The sequence below is a fragment of the Struthio camelus genome, chromosome 1 (assembly GCF_040807025.1).
Source record: "Struthio camelus isolate bStrCam1 chromosome 1, bStrCam1.hap1, whole genome shotgun sequence".
NCBI lineage: Eukaryota > Metazoa > Chordata > Aves > Struthioniformes > Struthionidae > Struthio > Struthio camelus.
The window spans coordinates 74,410,792-74,430,471 of NC_090942.1; the positions used below are offsets into that span (position 1 = coordinate 74,410,792).

General features: G+C 39.6%; 1 protein-coding gene across 3 annotated transcripts in view; it reads left to right on the forward strand.

The window, feature by feature from the left end:
* BCAT1 (branched chain amino acid transaminase 1) overlaps positions 1 to 19,680 on the forward strand; it is a 58,009-nt gene that overhangs the window by 22,541 nt on the left and 15,788 nt on the right. For all 3 annotated transcript variants that reach the window (XM_068948987.1, XM_068948995.1, XM_068949004.1), the window contains 4 exons: positions 11,890 to 12,090; positions 15,428 to 15,538; positions 16,417 to 16,536; positions 17,892 to 18,055. In XM_068948987.1, coding sequence (XP_068805088.1) covers positions 11,890 to 12,090; positions 15,428 to 15,538; positions 16,417 to 16,536; positions 17,892 to 18,055 — 596 coding nt within the window. The remainder of the gene's footprint in view (positions 1 to 11,889; positions 12,091 to 15,427; positions 15,539 to 16,416; positions 16,537 to 17,891; positions 18,056 to 19,680) is intronic.

Sequence of the window (19,680 nt, forward strand, 5' to 3'; positions counted from 1 at the left end):
ACAGTGGTTTTTGTTAAGATTTTGTACAGGAGTAATCTATGCAGTTAAGAGGTAGGTTAGCTCTCACTGCATTATTCAGATTTTTTTGTTATTGTTTGTACACATTAGAAACAGGTGAATGATTCTGATTTTCTATAGAGAAAAGTATCCCTATTTTCAAAACAGTCTTTCAGTGGAAAATCCAATGAATTATTGCATTTTCCATGTTTACATTAATGAAATGAGTTTACATAATGGGTTTAGATATTTTCATATCTCTTCCCCTCTACCTCTTTCTCAATTTGTTATTTTGTACTGACATAAATAATTTATTTACCTTGCAAAGCGTGCAGGCACTCAGTAAGGGAGTTTGTAGCTGTTGATTCTGCTGCAACTTCTGAGGAGAATGCCCTGGTTTTATGTTAATTTCTTATTTCCATTTTATCATTCTATATTAGACCACATTTTAAATTTTGATTAATCAGAAAGAACATTTCCTTTATCAGAAAAGTTGTATGAGAAAAAAATTAGCAAAATGCTTTATAATGATTTCTCAGTCTCTTGACGTTGTGAAATGAGCAATAGCTCCCAAAAATGTGTATATAGGAAAGCTGCTTTTATAAACTGTCTTGAAGCAGTAGGAGGCACTCCAATTAGAGCTATATATTATGTAACCCAATAAGGCATTTCGAGAAATTGTGTGTCCTGGAATCACAGCTCATGTAGTCTAGGCTCCCATTGAATGTGGGACTGTTACCAGCACTAGATCAGGTTAGCTGTGGCTTTGACTACTATGTGCAGTGCTGCGCTGCTCTCCTAATGAAAATATTTTTTCCAAAGCCCAATTTGAACTTTCCGAGCAAAAACTGTGGCGCTTGCCACATCTCAGGTCATCTGGATATCATTTCCATGGAAGTGCATAGCTTTAGCTACTGTTAGATCAGGATGCCAAGCTAGAGGCCAGTTCTGTTGTTATTACAACAGTATTTAGCATTTGTCTATCTTACTCCATTTGAGGATCAGCCATTGCTTTCAAAGTGGTCATTCTGGTTTTATCTTAATTTCACCTGAAGCTACTAATTTAGCTTTTTGTTAATGGCAATTAAATGATTTGCCTACTGTTATGCATCCAATCGAAAAGAGATTGGAAGTAATTGTATTATTAGATCACAATGCCTTCGTATCACTTGATATGCCTCCTACTAGGCTACGTATATGCTGCAGAATTACTTCAGGTGATTTACAATCGAATATATTCCCTCAGCTTCATTTTCCAGGAAGGAAACCAGCTACAACAAACAAGATTGAGTGTCAAGTGGTTTCTGTGGTATTCTGCATCCGTACCAGCATTGCACACAGTCATTTGAATGCTACTAGTAATGGCAGGAATTCATCCTGTGGTTGCAGCTCTATTAATTGCACTCTTCTACAAGCTGTGTTTCCAGCATATTACAGGAATCCTATGTTATAAAGGTATAAATCCAGAAACTTATTAAAGAACGCTAATACAAGCTGGGCAAGATTGACTTATGCACCTGCTGCTTTCCTTCCAGCTATCAGAAAAGTGCGGGTCTAGGTTAGAGTAATGATCAACACCCAGTATGCTTGCAGTAGAGATCCCTATTTTGACAAGAGGGAGAAGGAAACAAAGCCCAAGGTGTGATAATGAATGTTTCAGCGGTTGTTGGCTGTTAGGAGAAAGTGGCTTTCCTGAAAGAGACCATGCAAATTGCATGCACAGGTAGAGCACTAATGCAGCTCAGTATTGCTGAGTATGACTCCCTCTGGCAGATGGTGCTTCTGAATCTAGTCTATTACTACAGAGTAGTGGTAGTGAAGTAGCATCATTGCTTCTTCCTTCAGGACTGTAGTAGCCCAGAAATGCTCCTGAGCAAGGACATGTTCTTGGAGCTGTGAAAATAATTCACCATGATTCTTCCATGCTTGGCTAAGGGATTATTTCCCGATAGACTACAAGCGGTTTCTCATGCCCTTGGGAACCCAACTATCTTGTGGCATTTGAGATCTGGGGTGATTCTGTTCAGTGTAAACCCCATGGCAAGAAGTAGTTCTAGCTGTGTTTCTTTTCAGAAAAGTAATGTCCCTCAAATAATTGCAAGGTTTTAGCTGTAGTAGAGAAACTGATTGTCCCATTATCTGAAGTTGTTGGTTTTGCAAATAAAACTAATTGTCTTCAACAAGCAACAGGAGCTCTTAGCCAAGATAAAAGCAAGATGCTGGAAGAGCAGCCAGGGAACAGTTTTGTTGAGTTAATTTATAGCACAAGGAAAGTGATGCTTTATCTTCTTTTTAATTGGGAGCTTAATATAAGGTATCTGTAAAAGCACAGAGGTAGTACTACAGTTTTGGAAATTACATTTGGTTCGTATCTTTTTCTGGTTTTATTTTTTCTGAAAGTGAAGAGTTGCTTTAAAAATGTAAGTCTTTACCACCAGCGTGTGATCCACAAAGGGTCTGACCCCTCAAACTTATAAAATCCATGTTGTCCATGCCTATTTTCAACAATTCTTAGTTTTTCCCAAATGGCACTGTGATATTGAGTCCTTAGATTTGATATGAAATTGATTCTTTGATCAACGTATAGAAATAAGAACTACAATTGAGGCAGAGAATTTAGTTTTTTTTCCATAAGATTCTATTGGACTTTCTGCCTGCTTCTGAAATTATCCATATATCCATAGGAACTAATAGCCTAGGGAGCTCGAAAAGTTTTATCTTAATCGCACACTTATTACCTGTTTCCAGGAAAATATTGAGTATGCTCAGTCGACAAAATATGGCAAATCAAGCGGTAAAATTCATTAGCAACTTGTAAAGCTTAACTTTTGTCTACCAGTGTGAGAGAGAGGGATGGAAGAAGGGAAAAGGCAGGTGTGGTCAACCGAATGTTTGCAATTATTCCTTAAATATATGTGTAGGAGGCTGTATCGTGAAAGTTTTAGCATTTTATATTCCCCAAATACTTTGTTGACATTCCGTAGGAAATAATAAATTCAGGGTGCCATCATTCCGTAAATCCACTTCTCCGCATGTCTGCAAGCTTATTAAAATCAGGGTAAGAAGATTTAATTGTAACTGCGTAAGACTCGGACACGTGAGATTATGATTCTATTCTTGGCTATTCCACATTATGTGTTTGTTACTGGACAGGCTACTTAGGCCAAATATTTCCTACTGGTTTGTCTGAAATTTAGGTTTTCAGTTCATTTCTTCCATCAATATGGCTATTTTTCTAAAAAGTGTAGATGCAAGTATCAGTTTTTCATGTTGCAGTTTCTTTATGTGAAATAAAAATGCTAGTGTTTCCTGAACCCTAAGACAGTAGTATTAAATCTTTGTGACAGATTTTTAAAGTTTTGTGTTTATAAAGCATTATTTGAAGATCTAAAATACTGTGCCTCTGTACAAAAATGTAGTATCAGTGAGATGTCATTGGTCTTTCTATTCCAGTTTTGTGTCACAGGCCAATGTGAGCCCTCAGCTTGTGTTAGACTCAAACCTTCTTCTAGGCAAACTCTTTCTAAAAATGGACTGTTTTATTTGTGCTGCAGTGCGGAAATACAGTGGTTGTGAGGCAAAGAACAGCACAGCATTAGAAATTGTGTTAACCAAGTTGTCAGACCTTTTGAGAAGAAACAGCAGATATTAATAATGAATAATATGAGTAGTGTAATTAATTCATGTGTCCCATTAATGAAGAGGGGCCATAGTCTTGTATTTATGGAAATATTTGAATATAAGTCTATGAGAAGATTTTCTGTATGAGGAACTGGGCTATTTCACAATTGCAGTTTGTGATTTCTCTTGTTATTCTATATGGAATTGCTTCTTCTAATCAAAAGCCAGATATATCTAAGTCGCAGTTAGGAAGTACAATTGCATGGCCAAAGCAGATTTTTATATAGCTGACTTGACCAGCAGCAACAGTGAGCTTCAGCAACATGAATTTCAAAGCGGTGCAATAACTGCATTACAGCTTGCTCATATTTGTTCTCCATTCACGCTTTCTGATTGTGATTGTGATAGAGACCGCTATTGACCTGTTCAATTAAGTGACGTAGCTGTTAGCAAACAGAATTAGTTAATATGATGAAAATGTAATAATGCGTATGACTGTGCAGTTTCTGGCACTATGTTTAGTTGTTTTATCAACATCTGGGTGGTTTATACTTTAAGGAACTAGCCATACTTGAAATGGTTTATGTAATTCTTTGATAAATAAGATACGAGATTACTGTATTTGTAGTAGATCTGAAAATCCTATTGGCTGGAGCAGAGGAGACTAGCTCTGTAAAAATCAAATAGATGCTTTCCTTAAGATTTCCTGAATATCAGGTAGAGAGGCTTTCCTAAAGTTCTATAGGAATCCTATTCCCTCATCTTTCTTAACTTAAAAAAAAAAATCCTTTGAAGCTTTTGTCAGTGGAGAAAGAGAATAATGATAAAGGGACAAGCCAAAGGGATTATTAGTTCATTTAAGTTTCCTGCAGCAGTAAAAATGGGTGAAGCTATAAAGATTCTGGTAGTTTTGCCTCCTTTATAGTCCGAATTCCCTCACAGGTAGAGGAGGGGGTCTCCACTAAAGTAAGCTTTGGGTTGAATCAATGTGAGTTGGTGCAGGGCAGCGTTTGAGTACACGCTGAACTTTAAAAATTCAGTTAGTGCCATTGAAATCAATGACATTATGCATTATCCATGTGCTTGAGTGTTTTCTATGGTAAGACCGGTTTCTTCAATGTTTGCTCTACTGGCTGGCGAGACTGTAGCTTTCTAACCTCTTGGTTTTCCCTTCTGGTGCGTTTTGACAGCTTCAGGTTGCATTTTGAGCTGTGCTGCTGCTCTAGGCACCCTGTTCAGCCTCTACCCTGTCAGAGTGGAGCATCCATCAGTCAGGGGAAAGGTTAAAGAGGCCAGAGAAGTGTTGTTCTCTCCTCCTTTTCTTCCCATTGCCTAGGGGGTGTGGTAGAAGTTCATTCTTTGATTTGACCAATATTTGTTTGATATGTTCGATAAATATCTGTTATGAATGGTTTAGGTGAATACATTGCAGAGGATGGGCTAGACAAAGTACTTCCAGACCTGTCTTCTGTGCTTCCATGGCTGATTCACAACTGATCCAGAGTCCTGACTCCTTTTGCTTTGTCTTCTGTTCTGTGTTTTATTACCACCATGCAGTCAACCTGATGCAGTTTCCAGGCATCGCTCTAGATATGTGTGCTAACAAATATTACCAGATGAACTCCTGGGGAAGCTTTATGTTGAAAAACTTCTGGCTGTTCTCCCTTGGGTAGCAGAAGATGTTTTGTTATATTTTGTTTCTCGTTTTTTATGGTAGGAAGATTAGAGTTTTCTTCCTGCTCAGATCTTATTATATCTTGGCATACTTTCCATTCTCAAGCCTCAGGCTGCGCTATAAATTTAAAATAGCGATGACTGTAAAGGGATTATAGGATAGCTTAAATTAACATCACTTTTTCTACATACAAGCTAGTAATAAATTTACAAGAATTTGTCTCATTGCTTCCCATAATTCTGTTTTGAGTTGATACAATTCTTATTGTTCTTACTGTTTCTACTGTAGACATTATTGTCATCATAGCCATTTTGGGCTTAGTCCTATACAGAAAGAGATGGCCTCTTGCAATCTATTCCGAAGAAAGTGAGGCTGGGAAAAGATACAAGAGCACAGAGAAACAGTTGGCCCACAGTCACAGCTAGGACACAAATCTCTTCATTTTTACTCAAATGGATTGTGCTGCTGTGGTGTCAACTAGAGGACAGAGCTGAGAGGTTAGTTAGCAAACTAGACAAAAATAACCCCTATTAGAAAAGGTGGAAGATGGTTGCATCCAGTGGAACAGTATTCAGCATTTCTATTTCTACGGCAGGATTTAGGAATGGGCAGAACAGGCGATTGCTTATTTTGCCCCAGTGGAGGAGAAAAGGACCAGTTGCCCTAAAACCACACACGGCCCCTGTAACCTTTTTCCACCTTCTAGTTGCACAACCCAGCACTGCTGCAATCTGCTCTGTTGCCAGCAAGGGAGGAGTTGGCATGTCATCCCTGACACCTCTCTGAGTCCAGCAATAGTTGGACACGAGCCACGCTGATTTGTGCAGTAGTACCCGTTGTTAAGCATGATGCAGTATGTCAGCCTACAGAAAGCAGGACCACATGGTGAAGGGTCTTCCTGCAGTTCCCAGTGGGCTGGTTGTAGTAGCTGCTCTATCGGGGAGCAATTATGTGCAGCAAAGAGCCTGAACCCTGCCATATGTGGCTGCTGGCCTGGAATATGTAATAGATGACCTTCTCCAGCCAGCTGGGAGCACTGCTTAGGTCAGCAGGAAAACAGGGGCCATCCCTTGCCACCTGCACCTCAACGTCTGGAAAGAGAAGGGGCTGAACAAGCAGCAGGAGAAAGGTGCTATTTTGCTCATTGTCTCTGCTGTACTACTGCCGCCAAAGTGAGAGCTGCAAGGCCAGATAAACTTGTCTGAGAGATTTCAGCTTCCAAAGGTGAATTAGCAAGCCTTCCTCTCCAGCTTTCTCCAGCCTAGTCCCATACTACTGCTTCTCTTTGGCAGAGCAAATCCCTTCTCCCTTCTCCCTTCTCCTCCTGTATGACTGTACTGTCATACAGTAAGATTTTCAGATTCAGGAGGTCAGGTGGAGGGTGTTATGAGATGAAAGTAGCTGCTCCTGCACAAGGAATGGCTTCCTAAGGTAAGGGTGGGTGTGCTGGGGAGGGCCCAAAAACAAACGTGAGGATGCCATAGCCCCTTATCGGAAGGACGGAAGGGCAAGAAGAAACATCCTCATCCCTGGAGCCCTCCTCAAAACCACTCTGTTTACTCCCAGCCTTGTTGACTCCAGCTCCCGCTGGCTTCACCTTGCTACCTTTCCCCTCTGCAGTAATTCCTCATCCTCTTTGTAATCTGTCTCCTCAAAACTTCCTCTGCTGCAGCAATCATATTTTGCTGCTCACAAGCCCAAGGGCAAAACAATTTACTCGATGTTGCTTACGCTTCCATGTCTGCTATTGCATCAGAAGGCCCTGATCTTTCCTAGGATATGCTTTAAAAACTCAGCATAAGTAACAAAAAAGAATAATTGCAGTGGCCTGCTTTGTGATCGTGAATGAATCACGTTGACTAGAAGTCAGGGAGGTTAATTATTTCATCATAACAGATTACAGATACTCTCATTTGGTTTATATTAATGTTTTGAGGATCTCTGCTGATACTTACTGTTATGGTTATGCACTTTGTAAGCTGTTTTACAGCTGAGGCTGCCAGTTCTGTTTATACTCAACTATGTGATAGAAATGCTTGGCTCAGTACAACGTTTAGAAAAGTTTAGGTATGTCAAATGAAGTACACCTGTTACATCTGCTCAACCTACTGTTTATGGCCTAGTAGTTTAAGTGCAATGAAAATAAAATGGCAGGCAAGGATCAGCTGGAAAGGCATTGACAAAATATGAGGCAGAGAGTAGAACAAGATACACATTCATCATTTGCACCCACCTCAAACAGCTCTGTTGGGTAAACATCAAATGAGAAAAGTAGGAAGGCAGCAGTGAGAGTAACAGCTCTGGACTGAGGCTACTGCCAGCTCCAAATCTGCTTAGCAGTATTGCAAGGGGAGGGTAGAATAAGCACCAAATTGACAGCCTGGCTGTAGGCACCAAAATGTCTTGCTGCAGCTTGGGTTGAAAATGACGCTTTTCAGCATGTCACTTTTAATTTGACTTGGTTTATAATTTACAAGATCTGTTTTGATCAAATGATGAATTTTAGTTTCAGGAAGTCACATTCTGTCTTCTTTGCTTGGGCCCGGTAAATCTTCAATCTGGAAGAAGTGCCGTTGGAATCAGCAGGCACCTTTCAGATAAAGGGCTATTGGAAAAAGTGTGTGTTGTTGAGATAGTAGCTGCTTGCAGGTGTAGTGTTATAAAATGCCCTGACAATCAACGTTATCCAGCTGGCTTCCCCACCGCTCCCTTTTGCTTACCATAGGCAGGGCAATCTGTTTCTTTCTGTTTTCTTAAAAGAGTTCCCAGAGCTGGGGCCTATGCACAAACATCTTCCGTACTGCTTCTGTACTGTACTGCTGTGAAACTGGAAAGTTTGCCAGACTTGGGATAAGTCTTTGTCGTTGTACTTTGGGCAGCAAGGGCCAAATAGCTGCATTTGGTTATTGCATAGACTGTGTGCCATGTCTGTTTCTTTCTTCACCTCCCTTTTGTCCCTCCATTTCCCAGTTTTGTTTCCAGTTTGATAGTTTTATTAGGCAGCAGTGTCAGAAAGTGCTTCAGTGCATGTTTATAAACAAACCAGGCAAAACACAAACCTAGTTGAAAATTGCCCTTTGTACTGTCAGTATGAACAGGATAGGTGTTAATGCTAGTCCCTAATGCATCGTTAATGCTGCTTTCAGGGCTGGAGCAATGTTGACAAAGCAAAGAAATAAATTGCCATTTATAAAGGTCATAGGTGATACCATGGCATTACTGTGGTAGTTTTTCAACATGAGTGATGCTCAAAGTAATAGGCACTGATACGTAATCAGTGCTTCTGGTATTAATCACCTGGCCTTGCTCTGCACTCTTTTTGCAGGTCCTGCTGTGTCTCTTTCCTCCCACCAGTGTTGCTTGAGCAGCACCACAAGATGCTGGGGCAGGATTTCTGGGGATGTTAAGCCAAGGGCCATGGGGGAAGCAGGTGTCTCTCATCCATATAAGGGGTTGCGTAGGGGGTCTTATCACTCAGGGATGTAAAAGAGGTTGAGGGTGCTGGCAGTACTTTGTGCTGCAGGCCACATGTGAGAGGGAGTAGCCTAAGGGTGGGTTCTCCAAGATCCCACCAACTCCTGTCAAAAAGATTGAATGTATTACAGTACTTGGTGGTGTCTTGCCTTAAAAAGTTTTGGGATTCTGAAAGATTCAGCTGATTTTGCCTGTTGTTAACTTTTTGCACTTGCTGAGTGATAAAGAGGGGAAGGGAGAGAAGTACAACAGAATGAATAAAGATCCTTAAGAAAAAAAATAGGCCACAGTAATGGCCAAAAACATGTTTTAAATGCAAATTTAGCAGGATTTGTCAGAATTATAGGGATCAGGAAAACTGCCTTCTTGCCTGTTTAATGACTGTTGCCCCATCTATGCAGTTTAGCCAATATCTGAGGTCTTTTGTAGGATGTCCCTAGTGTTCTATGAAAGAAAAGTTGAGTCAGGTGTTGCATCTAATGTTGGCAGGTCAGGTGTTTTCCAAATGCTTGAACAAAAGCCAATTTTCCTAAATGCTGAAGGAAGTGAAAAAAGGCAGGCAGGCAGGCTTCTTGTTCAGAGTGCACAGTGTTAGGAAGCTCTGTGCTCAGGAAGCTCTCTGCTTCCTTTCAAGATAATCATCATAGCTACTTCTCTAGGCTTGCTGCCTTCAGCTGGCTCAGCCTGAAACCCAGTCTGGTAATTTCTGTTTATGACTGCAGAAGGTCACCAGTCCTTGGGGCAAATGTAAACTAAGCAGTGTGGGCTGTTGTTTTGGGCCACGTGTACAGCTGTTTGTGACTGCCCATTGGGAGACAGGGATACAGGAGTATCCCTTTATTAAACTTGCAGGTGAGGGGGATTGGCCCACCCCCTGTCTTTAATGAGCCAGAGTAGGAGTGACTTTGAATCTGGGATACTCTCTTCATTAGCCATTAGAGCGTAACAGCGTGACTTTGAGTGACATAATTTTAGTATCTCTCACATGACAGAAACTTTGTCACTCTGTCCAAGGATCTTTTACACCCCAGGTCTCCAAGGCTGGAGAAAAATCTTGGGGGGCAAAACTGGTCAAAGAGTCCCTAAATGCTCCCATGGGGGCACGTTTCTTCCCTTGTGGCTGTAGCTCACTGCTCCCTCTACATCTGTTCATGGGACTGTGAGATGAGCCAGGTCAAAATCATTCCCTATTCTTAAAATAAATATTATTTGTTAACCTAAATGAGCTTCGTGAGCTATTCTGTAGTGCTAGTGCTTGCAGTTCTTACAGTGCTTGCAACTAGCTGTGTTACCACAACTGAGGAAGTGACAGAAATTAGCAGATTGATGGGAGGTGTGCGGGACAAGACTCTGTATGGTAATTCTGGTGTCCAAGCCAGTTTATTGTAAAGATAATTATCTTAATGAAAATGGCCTGAGACGAGACAGAAGCATTAACTTCAGGGAGGGCTGTTAGTATCACTGGCAATAAGAATTCTTAGAAGCTCTGATTCAAGCATCCCTGTTCTGAGATAAAGCCACCTATCTAACTGTGTTCTACCTCCTTGCATAAGTCCTACTCTCACCTAAGTGTTTTCCTAAACTTAGTCTTATAGTGTGGATAATTGCAAACACCGTTTCCTGGCTTTTATTTTGATGCATGCTCTTTTGTGTTATCTTTTCTCAAAGTGCATGATAAGAGGTTTTCAGGTAAAATTCTTTTTCTTTTTTTTTCAGTAAATCATTAATAGCGCTTTTCCCATTGGCGCACTCACTGCCCGCAGGATAAAGGGTACTCTAAAGAGTTAAGAAGAGTAATTGTTTTTTCATCAGCTTATGTATTAGTACAACCAGGCTAATGCACTGTAGTATCTGGACAAGCCCTATAATTGGAGATTGTTTAAAACACGCTTTTAGCTGTTCATGTGCTCCAGCTCTCAGTTAATTTCACATCTAAGCCATTAAGCAAAAAAGAACAGTAAAAAATAGGCCATTGTTCATTAAAGACATCTTGAAAATCAGGTTGTTACAGAGATGGGGCGGTGAATTTTCAAAAGCTTGAGACTAGTGTTTTGTAAATGTATGCTGAGTATGAAAAGTCAAAATTAGTGATAACTCTTGCAGAACCTCCTTTAGTGCACAGGAGTCTAACGTAACTGCATTCTAGTCTGTTCTATGTGTACCCAAGGTAGAAGAGTGAGATTTCCCTGTAATAAAGGGCAGTGCTTTCCGAGTCATATTAGGAAAGAAAATGCAGCCTAGAACGGACTTGTCCCTTTAATTTTTCCTTGCCTCGCTGACCAGCCCGGTGTAAATGCTCAGATGGTCTAGAAAGAGAGCAGATCAAGACCCTGCCCATTTTACAGCCCTCTGTAGTTGTTTTGTCCCTGTTTGTGTATTATTGGGGAGTAACACTCCAGAGATCCTGCTTTCCTTCCTCCTTCCTGCTCTTCTTTACCATGTTTCACATATTAAAAAAAAAAAATGATACTTTTCCACAGCCAGTCAGCCAGTTAGTCATGGCTTGTATGAGAAAGCCTTTGCATGGCACAGTTAATCACGTAGGGGAAACCTTTAGCCTTCTTTGTCCTAATGTGGTCTTTCTAGGAAAATACAAATGTGAAGGAACAGGCTAGTGTGACCCAAGTAATCTGCTGAGCACTTATTCTGATCTCTCACCCTGGTTTTATGCATTAAAGGAAAATCAGTGTAACGTACCTACTTAGTTGTGAGGAGGATTCATTTCTGATGCTGGCTGACGATCAGTTTACGTTCTGAGATATAGCAATCGGAAGTTTCTGGAACTTGTACAGATGTAACCATTCGCGTTAATCTAAATGTCCAAGACATTTTCATCTGGTAATTTACTGTTTTGTTGCCTTTTACTGCTTTCCCCACTTAACAATACTTCAAAATATGCTAAGTATTTGTGCTCTAAGAAGCACTATGTGTATGTCTTCATACACAGAAGTATAAACACTTTGCCTGCTACTTAGACATAGCTACTTTTAACCAGTCTATCAGTAAGTATCTCTGCAGATAAAATACTGTATTTGTCCATGTTCACTGATGCAGAATCATTATTAATTCAATCTGAATTAATTATTTTTATACACTTCATTTTTGGCTTTATGTTCCTTCAGGCTTCGGACTTGATTATCACTCCAGCTACAACTTTCAAGGAAAAACCCGACCCCAGTGGTTTGGTATTTGGTACTGTGTTCACTGATAATATGCTGACAGTTGAATGGTCCTTGTCTTCAGGATGGGAGAAACCCTGTATTAAGCCACTTGAGAACCTTTCATTGCATCCAGCGTCCTCTTCTCTGCATTATGCTATAGAAGTGAGTACTAAACACACTTGGAAACTGTTTATTTTGTTTCATTAGCTCTTAAAACTATAGCATTGTATTATATAAGGACTATTACTGTCTTAACTTTGTTAGCGTTTAGTTACATTTTATTTTGTTAACTGATGTCATTCTAGAATAACTAACGCCTTTATTTATAGTAGGGTTATGTGTGTGTTGGTGCATCTCAGAATCAACTCTGGCCTGCGGTTTCCAGCACGCTTTACTTTGTAGCTCAAGGAGAGAGAGCCCATTTTTCATGCAGTGACAAATTCATTTTAGAAAGCGTTCTAGTTCGCTGACAAGTGGACCAGTCCAGTTACTGTCACTGATGTAACTTAATATGAAGCACTGGATACGACTGTGTGGGACTCCAAGGATAGTTTTAATTTAGGGACTGAACATGCACTTTGTGAAATTTATTATAATCTGCTTTAAAGGTTTATAGTTTGGATTGCAGGACAGATTAGACAGATTCTTGTTTGCAACTCCAAGCAAGTCTGGAGAGCTCCAAACTCGATCTGAGACATCCAGCATATACAAGGATAATGGAGCAGAGAATATTCAGCAAGGGAGTTTGGAAAGTGAAATGTTAAGTTGGAAACCAGCGTGGTTAATAGTTTCCGTGCTTAGCTGCTTACTGTCTAAAGCTGCCTTTTGTGTCTCCAGAACAGCTTCGGCTATACTCACATCTGTGTGAGAGCCTCAGCAGGGCGCACTGAACTGTCTGGAAGCATATGGTAGAAATGGAGGTCTGCTTTTCCTCTCACTCTTCTGCAGGTTGGAGTGACTCCACTGAAGTCAGTGGAGTTGCGTGTGCTTCTTTTATCTTTTTTTTTTTTCTCTTTTTTTATCACCAGCTGTCCCTGAGCTCCTGCCTGCACTATTTTTGTTGTTGCTGGTTTTTTCCCAACTAGTCACCTAGCCTCCAAAGGACCTGTGTAAATGACAGTAGGCCCCTGTGACTAAGGCTGCAGCTCTTGAGCTGCCCAAGGAGCAAGAAACCACGCTGGAGTCCTAAATCTGTATTTCACTCATAGTAGCATATTGCTTTAGTGCTCGGCCTCTGGCCCGCTCTGAGATCATTGCTAATATGAACATGCTCTTATTTTTTTCCATTTTTTTTTTATTCTTTTGCGCTTATTGCATCACGTTTCCTCTAGCCAAGAGGACAGACAGAGGAGAATCTGGTTCCAATGCTGTGGCTCAATGAATACACAGTGGGTATAATAAAAATGATGAATTTGGCATTCCCTCCCCTTTCTCCTTGCCCTTCATGATGCAGTGTGATAACTTGGATCTGCTGAACTCCAGATCCAGCTCCTGTGATGTACAAATGTCAGATAATATTGTTTGCACACCACTGTAGCAACCAACCATCAAGCAACCGCAGCAGTTGCTTTTATTCAAGTTGAGCATTTCTGGAACACATCACTGTCTCCCTCTTTAATGAGTGAAAGGTTTTACTGAGCTCTTGAAGGTTAAAAGTATGTATTTTTGGATTTAAAAAAAAGATTTAATGGCTTGAGAAGGCTTTGTGTTTCAGTAATGATATGATTCTTGCTTTTGTCGAACCATTGGTCAAATCTTAGTAGTAACATTCCTTCCTCTTCCCTCTCATTAAAAGTTCTGTAAATGTGTTGGGAGAAGGGGTGGGGGGGACAGCTTTACTGTGATAAGAACAAATAGCATTACAAGAATGTGATATAACTTAGTAACTGATCCAATGCAAATCATATCAGAGTATCATTTGCATCATTAGCTATGCCATCGCTTATTAAAGATGTGATTTTTTTTTTCTTGTAGCTAAAATGTCTGTCTTGGGGACAGTTTCTTTTTCAGTACTGTGCACAAAGTTTTTAATAAGGCTGCCATTGTCATAGAATTAAGAACAATTTTAGGGCAAAAAGTTCTGAGTTCTAAATTTGGTTCTGCTGTGTAGTTGGTATGTAGCCGAAGGAAAATTGCCTAGATTCCTGCAACCCAGTTACAACTCAATTAAAATTTGTCATGTGGAAGGACCTAACTCTGTCACGGGACTGTATGAAAGCTTTTTAAACTTTACATTTCACTAATCCTTATGGGATAATGTAGAATTTAATAATAATAAAACCTTTAGTATTCTGTAAAAATTACTTACAAATACTGGATTCCTTTTCCTTAATCCAATATCTACATATGTTGTCTTCCAATCACACAGAATGTATTTCCAGCTTTTTTTTTTTTAAACAGAAGAATTCTGAGGAGACTGACAGAAGTGATGCAGTTCAATACATGGACTTTATGCTGAAATTTAACGTACAAATAAATACTTTAGAAAATACATTTAAAAAACCTAAACTCTGTGTATAGGCATAAATAAAATTATTTAGTACTTAATCTAAATAATACATGTATATATTCATATATTAATGCAGGCTTATATAATGCATGTATGTTCATCTACAACTATAACTGGAAATTATCAATCTATAACTGAAAATTACTATGGGTATTTTGTGGGCATATGTTGTTTTTCTGCAATTAGAAGACACTAACGCGTTCTGCAGGTGGGACACTGGAGCAGTAGGGGTTTCTGATAAATTGAACAGCAGTACCAGTCATTCAGATTCTGCAATTTGATCAGATAATTATGACCAATCTAAACTTTCTGAAAAGTATAGATAGAACATTTTCATGTATTATTCCTCTACTGTAGAGCCGATGCACCTGTCTCACATGCTAGCTAAACCCCCTCGCTTAGCATAGGGACGTATGGGGGAATGAGTGACAAAGAATTTGCTTGAACTACAGCAAGCGCTGCAGCAGGCTCCCCTTAATTACCTTATTCTATGCTTCCTACCAAAATGCATTTTGGACAGAACCCTAAAAATAATTAACATATGTAATTAAATTCTTTAGATCTTTTTTCATAAGGGAGAATACTGTTTCAGCTCAGCCTTAGATATCAGTCAGGATATGAGGGAATAGTTAAGTCAAACGCATGCTACAAATTTTAATTGTTGTAACCAAATTATGAGAAAGATGTTAGCAGTTAGTCCCTTGACAGAGCAAAGATGTATTTGCAATGTAGACAGATAGTCTTTGTAATAAGAACATGAAAATAACACCTCACAGGAGTATGCTTCAAGGATTAACTAGTTAGCATGAATGCTTTGGGTACTGTCAGTGCTAGGAATGAGTGTTAGGAAGGGAAGGTAGGAAAGTGAAGTTCCTTTACTTCCAAAGGGCATATTATACTTCTACACAGGTCATCATGGGATATTCTGCCTCAATTACTATTTGTTTTCCCATTCCCCTCCCCTCCCCTCCTCCCTTTTTGGCTTGGTAGTTGTTTGAAGGAATGAAGGCTTACCGAGGAGTGGATGACAAAATCCGTCTGTTTCGACCGAGCCTCAACATGGAGAGAATGGCGCGATCGGCAAAACGAGCAACTCTGCCAGTATGTAACCAAGGCATATCTTATTCTCCTTAGGTCAGAGAGTATTTTCATTTTCAGAGTGTAAATCTCTAAAACTCTACTGTAACGTAACATTTATCAAATACTGTAACTCTTGAATAGTTCTCCTAAATCTTGTTAGAGATCCTGCTCAGTGAAGGAGATAGTTTGACATTTTTTCTTTTAAATCACAGCAGAGTTTTGCTTTCTCCAGCATCTCCCCGCTGTCTCTGATGTGGAGGGACTGTTTCTGAGGGAGGAGCACTGTTCTTTAGGTCTTTGCATGCAGACAGCTGATGAAATTGCTCTATCGCAGTAGTTGTTGCTTTTCTTTTTTTCATCTCAGTTAAGCCCTTTAGTGTGCAGGTGCCTTCATTTTTGATCTTGCTAACAATGCTGCTTCTAGCGCTCGTTTATTGGCCAATGAATTTCCTCCGTCTTTTGTTAGCTTTATTACTGTAAGAACTTTTCATTAAAAGTGAGAGACTTGCTCAGCCCCTTGTGGTCATTACCCAAAACATTCCTCTACCAAAGAGATGGTACTCTAGTTCTCAGGACACCTAAGAAGCCAATGTGTTGGCTGCGCATGGAGTTCTTTCCATCTGCTTTGGAGGCTAAAACTGTAAATGGCTACTTTTTCATAACTGTAGAAGAAAGTTTGTAACAGCAGGAGGGCATTCAGGCTAGGATATAGAAAGGCATAGAGGCAAAGATCGTGTGATCTTAAATCTCTTAAGAAATGAACTCAAAGCTGAGGTTATAGTCATATGAACCCCCGTGGACTGTCACTACTACTCTTGGTTAAGTGTTCCCTTGAAGATATAGATCTATGAAGTCCATAGTGTTCAGGCTATATTTTTCTCTTTGCTTTTCCTTTCCAGTGTTTTGATGAGAATGAGCTGTTAGAGTGCATCCGGAAGCTTGTGGAAGTGGAAAAGGAGTGGGTCCCGTACTCAACCGCTGCCAGCCTGTATATCCGTCCTACTTTAATTGGAACTGAGGTTTGAAAAAAAATTTTTTCCTCTTAGCTTTTGTGTATTTAAGTATGAGACCATTAATTCATAAAGTTAAATATGCAGCAGCCAGTATACAATAGCGCTACAATTCAAGGGTGAATTGTTTCCGTGTTTTTAATTCTAAGTTAATCACCTGCATGTCTACTTCACAAATTTGTTGACCACACCACCACCTAGTGGACACATTGGTTCAGATCACTGAATGTAAAGTGTTTTGATTAATTTTCTAAGTGATTAGAGTAAAATTAATATTTTTTTTTTAACTAAAGGAGAGTTATTTGTGATATGATAATCTCTTAAAATATTTCTATTTTAAATCCTTTAAATCCTTTATTTTAAATCCCTTTTTATTTTAAACCCTTTAAAATATTAATAATTCAGAGAAAAGATGAGGGAACAGAAATCTACTATGTAGTTTTCATTATTTCATTTCGTACCTCCACCCCGACCTTAAGTGAGAGGATCCTAGAAGATTCTACCCAGTAAATTTAGATGGCTCTTCTGAGAGACACTCTTACCAGATTTAAGCATCAGGTCTTGTGTTAGTTTATTCTCAAACCCAGATGAACCTGATCTTGGCAGAGGCTTTGTAGCACCTAGGTATTTGTGTGCATTCTGCAAATTGCATGCGGGTGTGAGTCAGGCATAAGGTATTTATAAAGTGAATTAGAAATAGGGAGCTTATTTTGATTAAAACTTGAAGGGGTTTTTGGCAGTGGTGAGAGAGAAAGCTTTAATGATAGCATGGGACAAGGAAGCTAAGGAATATGTGGTTCCCAACTAGGAAAGTCACTTTCCTACAATATTCATGTCTGTAAATACCTACCATATTCATTCCTGTATTCACATTCATATCTGTAAATAGCTACCATAATACTCATTTATTTCACATGTGTTCTAGGACTTCATTAACTTAATGTTTGTAAATTAGTTGCAGATTTTCAGATGAAAGGATCTCCACATAGTAAAAGTGAAGTATTAATATTAAAAGTTAGGTTTTTTTTTCTGTTGCTGTTGTTCTTCAAAATTCTTTTGCTGTTGAGCTTTCTTGCAAGTTAGCCGCCATATCTGGCCTTTCCCTTATGTCACATATTTTCCCCAAATTACTTGTTGTGCTGTTCTTATATGAATCAGCACAAATAAAGGAACCCAAACAGCATGATCTTTTGAACGATCATGGAAGAATCAGGAAAAGTATCAAGATTTTCATTAATTAATGTTTCTCTTCTTAGAAGTTTTGCTGACAGGGTGGAAACCAATTTTTCAGAAGCTAATTGTGCAACATCTGATGTTTGGAATGAAGTACACCAGTAACTTTTGTCTGTATTCCTTATTTTCAGCCTTCTCTTGGAGTGAAGAAGCCAACTAAAGCCCTACTCTATGTCATACTAAGCCCTGTGGGCCCTTACTTTGCAAGTGGAAGTTTTAATCCAATATCCTTATGGGCAGATCCAAAATATGTAAGAGCCTGGAAAGGAGGAACAGGGGACTGCAAACTGGGAGGGTAAGAAAACCTGATTCTGCATTTTCTATGCTGCTCACGAATGAGATTCTTTTTTTTTTTTTCTTCTTTAGTAAAGTACCTAATCCAGCAGAAGATGTAAAGGTATTACATGTAGCAGCTGACCAAGCAGTGTACTGTAACAAAGATTTCAAAACTGTACTTTGTAAACGTGGATATGATTCAGCTGCCTGTTTTTGTTTGGAGATTACTGCCGAGTGGGCTATATGGAGAGAGAATTCTGTCTCAAGCCAGGGAACTGGACCTGAACTGTGTCTGTATAATACTTTGGTCGTTCTCCTTGCAGAAGTTGACACTGTAGGTATCACTTATGTGATGCAGCATTCCGTATAGTGGCCTGCTGCCAACTGGGCAATGCTCAGCATTGACTGCTAGCCTTCCTTGGCAGACTGTCCTGGGGAATATGGGTGTTTCAGGGAAAGCATTAGACAGTCACCTACATGGACTTGACCATGATCTGTTAGTATTCTCCTGAAGTAGACAGAAGCCCTTGTTAGGTAGAAACACAAATGCTGATGTCCAGGTACTTGAGGTATTGTCAGAATGAAGCTGCTTAGGATTTGATTGGAACAAGCAACTTTGATATGGTTAAGTAAGCGTCTAGGTTATACGTGCCTGATCTGTGGTTTAAACAAAGCTTGCTGACTCTACCTAAGAGTGTCTTTTGTAGGCATGGAGTTAGCAGGTTGTCAAGTGCTGCTCAACCGAGCTAGTAGAATAGTAAAATGGCAAAAAAACACCTTTCCTTCGTTGAGTCTGATGTTCTTAGACTTTTACTCTCTGCTTGTGGGGTTTGTTTAGTTTTACAAATACAATAATTGTTTACTCTGCACGTGTCATACTTCAGCTGTGAAGATGGGAATACTTTGGGGTCACTACAAACTTTATTTGAATTTGTGGCCCAGAAGTGAAAACTTAATTCCCGTGCGGTCAGCGCTTTGGAGCTACTGACTTGGGATTTTGATGGTTGTTGAATATCAGGAGCAGAAGGACTTTTTCCCCCAGAGAGGCTGCAGGGTAAACACATATTATTTCGTTAGGTTCACCCTTTAGGCAGCATTTTAGAGAAACAGTTGCTACCCGAGGATATGGTGTTCATTGAGGTTCATCTGCAGCTGGAGAGCTACTAGTTCTGGAGTTACTGGAGCTACTAGTTCTATGAATGTTATTTACTGGAAAAGAAATAGCTCGCCTCTGGTGATTTTGTATTCCAAGAGGTCTAACTACCTATCTGTTCATCTGACATATATAATATGAGGTAGATGGTTTTGTTCTGCTTTTTTAAAGCCATGGGGTGGACGGGAATTGATGCACTCTCCAGGATTCCAACTGCTAAATACGCTTAAAAACAAAAGCTTTCCTAAAGTGTCCAATTGCAATAATTAGAACATCCAGAAAACAGGACAAAAAGTATTTTTAAGATAGTTTGGATGGATATGGTTGAGCTGTTAATTCTGTTCAGCCCCTCAACGTTTTAGGGTAACAGATACAAAATGATCTAGTAGAATACTAGTACAATATAATGAAAATATCTCAGGGGCAAGCAGTGACTCTGCAAGAACAATTGCTCATAAGGTGGAGGTGCATTTGCGCACTGAATCTTACAC